This window comes from Populus trichocarpa, chromosome 12 (assembly GCF_000002775.5).
Source record: "Populus trichocarpa isolate Nisqually-1 chromosome 12, P.trichocarpa_v4.1, whole genome shotgun sequence".
Taxonomy (NCBI): Eukaryota; Viridiplantae; Streptophyta; class Magnoliopsida; order Malpighiales; family Salicaceae; genus Populus; species Populus trichocarpa.
This window is the reverse complement of record NC_037296.2, coordinates 5,740,539-5,750,480: the sequence shown is the minus strand read 5'-3', so window position 1 is coordinate 5,750,480 and position 9,942 is coordinate 5,740,539. Positions and strand designations below refer to the sequence as shown.

At 36.1% G+C, this 9,942-nt stretch overlaps 2 protein-coding genes across 3 annotated transcripts; both read right to left on the bottom strand.

Annotated features, from left to right (window-relative positions):
- Positions 1 to 2,582: 2,582 nt before the first annotated feature.
- On the bottom strand, positions 2,583 to 4,023 carry LOC7487080 (protein MIZU-KUSSEI 1). Its single transcript, XM_002317886.4, has one exon. It carries the CDS (start codon positions 3,659 to 3,661, stop codon positions 2,912 to 2,914), a length of 750 nt encoding a protein of 249 aa, XP_002317922.1. The 5' UTR covers positions 3,662 to 4,023; the 3' UTR covers positions 2,583 to 2,911.
- A 584-nt stretch (positions 4,024 to 4,607) lies between these two features.
- On the bottom strand, positions 4,608 to 9,097 carry LOC7490081 (protein Dr1 homolog). Of its 2 annotated transcripts, XM_002317885.4 has the most exons (6): positions 8,797 to 9,091; positions 8,641 to 8,713; positions 7,784 to 7,873; positions 6,163 to 6,257; positions 5,529 to 5,597; positions 4,608 to 5,086 (listed from the first exon to the last, which is right to left on the bottom strand). In XM_002317885.4, the coding sequence occupies exons 2-6, from the start codon at positions 8,693 to 8,695 to the stop codon at positions 4,922 to 4,924; spliced, it is 474 nt and encodes a 157-aa protein (XP_002317921.1). In that variant the 5' UTR covers positions 8,696 to 8,713; positions 8,797 to 9,091; the 3' UTR covers positions 4,608 to 4,921. The 2 variants fall into 2 exon arrangements, with proteins under 2 accessions (XP_002317921.1, XP_024438577.1); XM_024582809.2 differs by lacking the exon at positions 7,784 to 7,873 and having other exon boundaries at positions 8,797 to 9,097.
- Between the last annotated feature and the right edge of the window lie 845 nt (positions 9,098 to 9,942).

Sequence of the window (9,942 nt, the reverse complement as noted above, 5' to 3'; positions counted from 1 at the left end):
TGGATGGCAGTAACTTCTTTTTGGGACCTCGGTGATTGAGTAAAGAGGTAACAGAAAAATGGCACTCAGTGACCACCTTTCACTTGCTTAATGCATGAAAGTGTGAGTCACCAGCATCTATGGACCAAAGAATCTGCATTTTTTTTGTCTCGGAAATTGAAGGAAAGTAACTGCCTTTAACAACATAGGTGCTGTTCGAAAACATTTGAGTTTTAGCAGATAACACACATCTCTTAGCTCACTTTATGCAACTTACTTGGACTGACATTCTGAAATATCCTACATGTATTCAGGTACATTCATGCTTTCGACCTCAGTAAAGAGAGAGCAGGCACTTGTTGAATTTGTATTTATTTATCTTGTCAATCTGGATAATGAAGGTCATGCGGGCTCCTATTTCTAGTTCTTGGCTGGGAAACCATCGATATGCAGTTTCAGTTTTAGGTTGCGCAGATCAAACTTGCTGATGCTAGGAAGTCTTGCAGTGCTCGCCATTATACCAAACATACACCTCTCTAGTTGCCCTTTATTTTAGTGCAGATTCCCATTTATTTTAGGCCATTATCTAGCTATTAAGTAGTAAATACTGCGAAGTAGCCGTGCTATAATAAGCTCACAAAAACTAGACGTGGCCTACAAGTAGCCCGATCTCTTGCTGTGGACAATTTTTGTAGCATAATTAATAGTGTTATACCATATCTAAATATTCAGAAAACGCATTAATGATGTTATAGCATTATTGCATATAATAATGCATTAATCAGAACCATCAATTTCCTCCCCTCCTTTTATCCTACTTATAGGGACAGTCTAGAAATACAAAATAATAAACCCAGTGCAGCCACTCCGAATGGTGGGCTTCGAGCAACTTACGAGCCACCTTTAAACCAAAGTTTTGCAATTCAGTGGAGTTATAATGGCATAAAGCAGCGGTGGCCTTGCTTTTGTGCATAGCAAACAACTTTTGAATCTTTTGAAGAATGATGAGTAGATGATGCGAAACATACTTTGATATTCGTGTAAGGTAATCTTAACGGATTGTTTTTGTCCCAGCTGTAACCCACAGCCTCTGCCATGCCCCCCATGGCCCTTCCTTCTCTTTTACTTCTTTCTTTTCTATTTTTTTTGCAGAGAGAAGGATGTTATAAAGCCTTGAAACTTGCAGAGAGGGCCGTGGGAGACACTGGAACAGTGTCACAGACTACAAACTAACCTTTTCATGGTGACCGTATTTTCCCTCAGGTTAAACAACCAAAATAATGCAGGATGTAACAGTGAAGCTTTAAATCTTGTATGAGAGCATCTTGCAGAAGCCATTTGGAAGAGCAAAATGGTTGATATAGCTTCTTGAAAACTGTAAATATGGCTTCTTCTTTTTTTTCTTATATACATTCCAATAGGAGAAATCATTTTAACAATTTATTTGTATTTTAATATATTTAATATCAATATTTTTTGCTTTTCGAGAAAAACTATTGAAAAAAGTTGAATTGATGTTTAAATAATTTATTTTAATGTTTTGGTTTCTTTTATAGATATTTAGGAATGATTTCTCTGCATGTACTTTTCTTTTTTTTAAAAAAAAAAGAGTTATTTTAGCTGCTCTTCCAGGGAAGAAAAGTTAAAAAAAAGAGTTATTTTAGGAATTAAAAATTTATTTTTAATTTTTTTTTATCTCTCCCATTAGATATGCCTAAGCATAAGGAATCAAAGCGGCAAGGTGAAAAAAGCAGTCAACAAATGACAAAGGCCTAATCATACTGTCAGGGATTGGATTTTTTTTTCTTTTTATATTTTGCTTTTGATGACTTCTATGATTAGGCTTTAATAAAATCTCTTGGAATCAATCCACACAGAATGTAAGCGCTAAAAACAAATGATTGGAATAATGAATTTTTTAAAAAAAATATTAGCATAGTTTTAAAATAAATTTGGCAAATTAGATATCACGGTTGCTGTGATTTTTTTTAATATATAGTTTTTAATTGTGGTTTTTTAATAGCTGTGATATTTAAAAAAAAAAAAAAACTGTCTGTGACAGAAAAATGCTTATAATTGATGTACTCAAATCTCCTTCTCAAAGAAAGAAAAAAAATACAGTTCTTCAGTGAAATGCCTTCTCTGCCAAGAAGGGAGAAGGAAAAACACCAGTCTTGTTATATGCAAAGGTTATATATAGTATCTTAACATGCAAGCAAATGAAATAATATATAGACTTGCTGGTTTCTTGTTTGAGAATCAAATTCCAAATTAAACTCACACCAGAAATGCATTTTTCAAAGAAAGAAAGATTATCCAGATGTATTCTGCAGCTATTCCCTTGAGCTTAAGATTGTCGAATGTAGAGTAGAAAAGGTAAATTGCTTGTGATTTGTAAAACAGATCGATTCAAAGGTGGAAAGGGAACGCATACGAGCAGCGTAGCAGAATGTTGATGCCAGCATGAAATTTCACACGTAAGGAGACGCATTGAAAAATCCTAGCTACTGCTGTTCTTTGACACTCGTTGTTTTTGATAGCGTTCCTTCCTTCGAAATTCCACATCAATACGAGCATGGGATGGAAATAATTGATGAGAGAAATTAAACAAAATGAGAAGACTGCCATGGTTGCTGCGTTAGCCCCTTGTCTCATCACTTGCTAAAAAAGAGAGAAGAAAAACTACACATATACACCATCATTACCCCACCTATCCATATCCATCATGTTATAATGTATTGCCCCTCCACCTAAAACTAACAAAATACAGGTAAAGCTCACTTTCCCATTTTCTCCCAAGGAGAAATAACGAACAGAAAAAGGAAAAAAACAAAAAAAAAAAAGTTTGAGAGAGCTAGACCTCCATTTTCTTGCCCAGGAAACCTTAAAAAAAGGGAAGAAAAAATACAAAGAAATATAAATAACCGGACTTTCAGACTCTAAGCAGGTAGATGCTGAGCTCAGGAGCTCCATTGCTATCAGGGTTCATCATGTAGAAAGCCTCAGAGTCTCTAGACCCCACAATTCTTTCAAACTTAGCTCTCATATACATGAGTTCACCATCAGCTCCACCCTCTGCTGCACACCCTGGCAAAACACCTGCACCCATTGAGATTGGCTCTACAGCTTTCAGTACCTTCCACTCTTTATGCCCACATTCCTTCCTCGTGGCAAAACCACGTCTCTTTCCATTGCAATAAGTCCTCCACATTGGCTCTTCCAGCAATTTCACAGCTTTCTTTTGATCTTCCTTCTCTTTGTCACATTCCAATGCAATTCTGACTAACCCGGATGCCATCTCTCTAACCAATCCACTTATTGGTGTAGCCAGCTCAATAAGGAAAGTAGGAGGTGAATTGGGATCCCTTTGAAATGCGAAATGGACATGACCCCGGCGATATCCAAAAAGGGTACCAACCACTCGGGATCCAAGCCCCATTGGAAGGCTTGATCGGTTCTTACCAAGGGCTGCAAGAACCGATCGGAGCCTAGCAACTGCTACTGCTGGTAGTCTTTTCTTCGGGGTTGGCATTGCAACATGGCTCTTAACATTTTCATTTTTGTCTTGTTCGTTGGGGTTTGAGGAGGACTTGATGCTTGGAGCTTCAACATCTTCGTTTCCAACCTTTTTGGTCCAGTGGAAGTGTCTCTTGGAGGAGGAATCTTCAGAGGTTCTAGCCATATAAGTTGTTGATGACTTCAATATGTGAAAGCAGAATCAAGGGGAAGGTTAGTCCTTATAGATGGTGAGGCAGAGGTAGTTGAGGCTTGAGAGAGAGGGGGGGAGGGAGGAGGAGGATGATGATTCTTTCTGGGTTTTGTAGCTTTTATTATTTGTGGGGCTTCCATTGAATTCCTTGTTTCTAGCCCATAGTTGTAGTGCAAGAGAATCCTGACGAAAGAAACACAGGCTGCCCCCACCAAACTGATCTAGGAATGAGAAAGAGATTTTGAAAATAAAAAAAGAGAGGAATCTGAGGGAACAATGGGGGTGTTATTTCACTTTCTTGTGGGGGCAGGGATTTGGCTTGACTGACTCTTTTGACTTGGAATCCAAAAGCAGCAAATAGGGTGAGACGACGCGAGAACTAACCCAAAAAAAAAAAAAAACAACCACAGTAAACCGAAGCCGAAGCCAAAGCCATCGTGCTATTCAATCATAGACATGATCTGCGCCAATGTTTTCTAGTGTAAACTCGCTCCAGGGAGATGTTGGGTTCTGAAGAGTAACTCAGGTGAAGTGTCCACGTTTTACCTACCTAGGAACTGACACATCATTGTTTGTGGGACCTCTAAAATACCCCTTCCATTTGTCTGGTTTCGTTTGGCGCAGAGAGATGTTTTCAGGTTAATATAAACCTGCTTTATTTTTATTGTTTAAACCTCTTAAATATGGTAAAAATTTAGCTTGAAAGAAATTACAGACATACATTTACACGAAAACCTAGAGAACCCCTAAAATGCCCCTCCATTTGTTTAGGTTTCACCACAAAATGTCCACATGGCGCATCCCCATTGGTATCAGATATTGGTTTTACCTATGAGCACAACGGCTGGGATTGAAATTTCAGCTGCCTTGGATCATGAGAGCAGCATGAGAGGCTGATCCTCTTCACAAGTTGTAAAGGTAAAGACCAACATGATTGATTGATTGAAACACAAATGAATAGTGCAAACAAATAAGTTTGATTGTAACTAAATATGATAATCACCGTCGCTAGTACTGAGAAAGGGGGGGGATTTGGACGAACTTGCACTAATTACATTTAAGTTATAAACATGATCCATAAGATAAACAAAGAGTACAAATCGAAGTGGCATGTCCACAGAGGTCACTTCTTGCACTTTGCCAATGACTTTGTACACTGTATATGATAAGACTTGTCGTGCAAAGGGGAGAATTGATGCTTGCCTACGGTTCAAGAAATTAAAGTCCCTAAGGCTAGCTCTCTAAACTTTGGTTAGCCTCTGGCTGCTTGGGGGCACTGACCACACCATTCATTCTTGCACGCGCCTCATCAAACATCCTTTGCTGCGCCGCCGCCGCTTCTTCCTCAGTCATCGCCGCTCCAGTGCTCCATTTACCACCACCTTTTAAAGAGTCATGCTGGAAGAAGAAAAAGATTTTATTAAACTATAATTACGTTGAGCTTTATAAGCCCGACTGTAATAAAATATCATTTTGTGCTTTCAAAGCTCAATTATATGTGGCCAAATCAACTAAAACAGTGAATCTACACATTCAAAAAAACAATATATATATATATATATATATATATATATATATATATGGAAAGAAGGCTCGATAAAGCTCATAACACCAATCCATTGTGGCAAAAAGAAATAAAAGAAAGCAGAAGTTGAACCGGCTGGACTATCTTAATCAGATAAATTGCTTTGTCATGTGGAGAGGTCTAATTTAAAATAATCTTGTGAACTGGCTAGACTATCTTAATTTGTTGCATGGCTTTGACACGTGGAAAGATCTGATTTAAGATAATCTTCTTACAGAAAATGAAAGTGCAGAGGGGGGGGGGGGTATAAATTACCATAGTCTCCAGCTTGTGTTGCTCATATGCTGTATAAACATCCTCAATGTACTCTCCAAACCCAAGAACCTGTAGATCAGAACATATATCAGATTGTACTTGCGAATAACAATTGTAAAACCTTGAACCCAATCATTCTTTAGTATCAAAATTGCAGAATGACAACCAGAATATCTTGAGAAGGCACATGGATTTCAAATGCTGGTTGCTAATCAATTCCATTATAAAATACATTTCCTTCAAAAAAAAAAAAAACAGAGAGAGAGAGACTGATGTTGAAGGCATTTACAGCAAAACAGCTTCTCCGAGTTAAAAAGTAACTCAAGGATTATCACATGGGTTAAAAGGTCTATGAAACTTCTCAGTATGTGAATTGATAGCGGGAAAATAAGTTTCACCAATCATTCTGAAAACAACATGAGACATGAAAGCATAAAGTACAAACAGGTGTCAGTATTGGAAGAAATAAACCTAGGTTAAATTGGCATGCACAAAAAATCTTGCTTCCAGTGAATGTTAAGATAGAGAGAAAACTATATGTTGATATGCAAAAGGTTCTATAAAATAATATAGAGGACACGAGAAATTATGCGCGTCAAAAGCACACACTAGAGAGATTGGATTAGTCAAAGACCTGTAAAGCCTTGAGTACATGCTCAGGTGCAATTGTTCGCTTGTCCTCTCTGCTGCATACTTCATTGGACTCTGATGATACAAGGTTTATAAATTCTGCAAAGAAACACATTCCTCAGTAATTGCTAAAACTCTAATCACAAAACCATATTAAAAAGTAGAGACTATTTGGCGATCAGAGAGAAGAAAAAACAGAGATGCCAAAAGAAATCGCTGAAGTATGAAAAACATTCGACATTTATGTGGATGGATGACTTGGTTTAAATAGTATTGAACAAAGCCAAACTTATAACCAAACAAATATTAGGCACTTGCATGTGATACTGTGTTGGTTACATCTAAAATATTCTAATTTGGACATCTGACAAATATTAAGTTCAAAAATCTCAGACCACAAGTTGGATTAAGGAAATTAAAGAGTGCGGCTTAACACATCACATAGGAAAACAGTTTTTGTTTTTCTCTTGGACATGCTATCATCAAAAGAAATGGTGCCACAGACGACTTCTAAATGATATTGCAACTTAAGAATTTAAGTAGGCCAGTCTTAGCAACAGTTTCCTGAAAGGTTATCCTATAAAAAGTAAGGGCAAGATACAAAGCTGTTGTTCAATATTATAACTTAATTTATATCTTTCGGCTTATTATTAAGGATCATACCTTACAGCCTAGTAATGGGAAGTTGTTTTCATCTTTGAAAGGTAGGTTCCAAAAAGTCAGAAACTTACACATATTAACAGTCATTTCCAAAATAAAAAACAGCCTCTAAATATTCCAACCAATGTCAATCCAGCAAGCATTTTGATTAGTGGAAGCTTAAAAGAAACTTTTCATAGGGTTTCTTTGAGAGATTTCCAATACCATCTAGTGAACCACATCTTGGAATAAAAAATTCTAGCCATGAAATGGTTTTTGAAGGCATGTTGTAGCTGCAAACATGCATATGAAAGATAAATTATTTTAGAAGAAAACAAAAAAAAAAAAACAATCCCCCAAATGAGAACATTTTTAATTTTTTGGAATGGACCACTAAGCTTTTGTTAAGGTATTTGCTTTGTTGCAACAGCTCCAAACAATCAATTGATAAAGGTACGTCTTTGGAAAATGTCATGTGGAAATGACTGTAGCAAAATCAAAAGGCCAAAATTGAAATTTAAAAATATTATCATTTAGTATTTTATCTTAGGCTAAGAATAAGTAATTCATAAATGAAGCTTGCTTCAGAATTCTCATTGGCTTTGGATCTTTAGCTCCAGAGGTCCTGCCTCTCTTTCTATTCATGTTCCCTTTTCTTTTCTTTCCTTTTCCTTTTCTTCCTTCCTTTTCTTTCTGTCCTTTTTAATAAGGTTGGTGTGTGAAGTGGACAATGACATGGTCTGAAGCGGTTGGCCATTTAGATTTCATCTGATCAAACTGACACGAGTCTCATAAAACAAAGGACCAGAAATGATTTATTTAAAGGACCACACTCATTTGCTCTTCAAATACATGATTTTTTTTCCAACGAAATGTTTTTCCTAGAGGTGTATTAATGGGAAAAAAATGATAATCTATCAATGCCAATAATATGAAAAAAAAAAAAATCAAGTTAGACAAAAGCCACAAAATTACATTAGTCTCACCTACACAGCACTCAATTAAAAGATCTTGAGTATCTCTGGCAACACGAACATCTGGGGGTAACATCTCTTTAATAATTTTGGTCATGGTTGCTGGAAAAAATATCCATAACTAGCATCAGAAAAACAGTCAAATAAAACACGATATGAAGTAATTTTCAGCTACATAGTTTAAGCATCAGAGCCGACTCAAAATCAAGTATAACTCCAAACTCTCACACAGGTGTGCACACCAACATCCATGATTATGTATAGTGTTTCTGCTATTTGTCCAGTTCAATTGAACAATGATCAGAACAAGTTAATGTGGACCTCATTAGTTCTAGCTTGATCATAACTGCATCATATTGATCAAACCCCACAAACCTAACCTCACAAGAATAGACCATTTATTGACCATTCATCACCATTTCTAGGACTACGAAGTCACAAGCCCTCAACCAAAAGCGTTTAGAAGTTACAAACACAACACCAAACAGATATCACACAGAGAAACGCCTAAATGACTACAAAACACAACAACACCAGGTCATTGCTATTCCTACTTGTCCCAAAACCCTTCAATATGCATCGCTGTTGCAATTTGCTGCGAATATAGTCACAGATGTCAAAACCCTAACTCATAACTATAATTCTTAAACTCTTAACTCGTAAATTCGATAATCTCTCAGAAGGAACCGAAGATTAACGATTCAAAAATTCAATCTAAAAATTAAAAAAAAAATCAAACTTGCAACATCACAAAATTAATAAAATAACAAGCCAAGAGAAGAAAAAATATAATATAAATAAAACTGAACAAACAACTTACAATTAAAATACGCAAAAATTAAATCTTATATTTACCATTTTTTTATTACCTTTAGGAAGCGAAGCATCCTCCTTGGATTTACCAACTATATCCATCGGTTCCATCGTCAAATCGTTCAAACCCTAAAGAAAAAGCCAAACAGATATATAAACACACAGATCTACAACCATATTAATCAATCAATGAATCGAGAGAGTAAACTCACAGAGTCAAAACACGGAGATAAAATAGCGTGAATCTACCAGCGCAGAGACCGAGTCAACCGATTCAGAACCGTATTTGCAAGTGCGTGTTATTGCTGTATTGGTGGAATGAGAGATCAAGAGGAGGAAAGGAGGCATGGCTGCTGCTGCTGCTGTTGTTGTTGATATATGATGGATTTATCAACTAAGGTCATGATTTGATTTTGGTGTTTGTTTCTCTCTTCTTCACGATAAGACTTCCAGGTCCTGCTCGCACACGATTTGCTCAACCCTGAAAACTACTGTTCCTCTCTCTTTAAACGCGCGTTTTGGTTCGATCACACGTATAATTTAACGCGAGCCTGGCGAGTCGACCCCATTGAAAAAAGGGGCTTGGGTCAAGCCAGCCTCAACAAAACGTGCCTAGTACTTACGTAGTCTCTCTTCTTTTTTTTTTCGATTTATATTTCTATTTTTTTGTGATATGTTGACCTTGATATATAATTCTATGTTTCATTTTTTCCATCCAATAAACTATAAATAGAAATTAAATCCTACTTAAAAATAGATATTAGCCTCGGAGTTCGGAAATTCCAAACCTTGAATATTACAAAAGTTACAGGTTTTCAAAGAAGGAAAATAAAGTGTTTAAAAAAGAAATAAAATAAAAGTGTTGAGATTTAAAGAAAGCATTAGATAAAGTCGTAAAAGAAAGCAATAAAAATAGAAAATAAAGATATATTGAATAAATGAAATCGCACACCAATGCTTTGCATATTTATTTATTTTTATGTAAACAAGGTAAAAAAATAAAAATAAAAAAGAAGAATGATGTTTTTTTGCACGTGACCAAAAATGATTTAGCTTATTAAATATGTATTATCTCTTAATTAGTGATAGGCCACGAAGATATGATTGAACAATAAAGAAAAATCCCAAGTATATGGGTTGAGTACAAGATGTAAAAATAGAGTATACAAGTTTTGATAAAGACCTCATCAGTGGTATTAGAGCCTGGGACAATGGCAACTAACAAAGAGTGTATCGAAAACTTAAAGGTAGGTCTGGGTGGACTGCAAGATGGCATGAATAGGATAGAGTTGGGAGTTACTAATAAAATACATTAATTGAAAAAGATGATCAACCAACCATCTGAAGCCTTGTTCTCA

Coding starts and splice junctions, on each gene's coding strand:
- LOC7490081 (XM_002317885.4), bottom strand. CDS start 8,695: ATGGAACCGATGGATATAGTTGGTAAATCCAAGGAGGATGCTTCGCTT. Junction 5,598..6,162: donor ATGTACTCAAGGCTTTACAG/GTCTTTGACTAA, acceptor TCTGATCTACAG/GTTCTTGGGTTTGGAGAGTA. Junction 5,087..5,528: donor AACACAAGCTGGAGACTATG/GTAATTTATACC, acceptor TTCTTCTTCCAG/CATGACTCTTTAAAAGGTGG.
- LOC7487080 (XM_002317886.4), bottom strand. CDS start 3,661: ATGGCTAGAACCTCTGAAGATTCCTCCTCCAAGAGACACTTCCACTGG.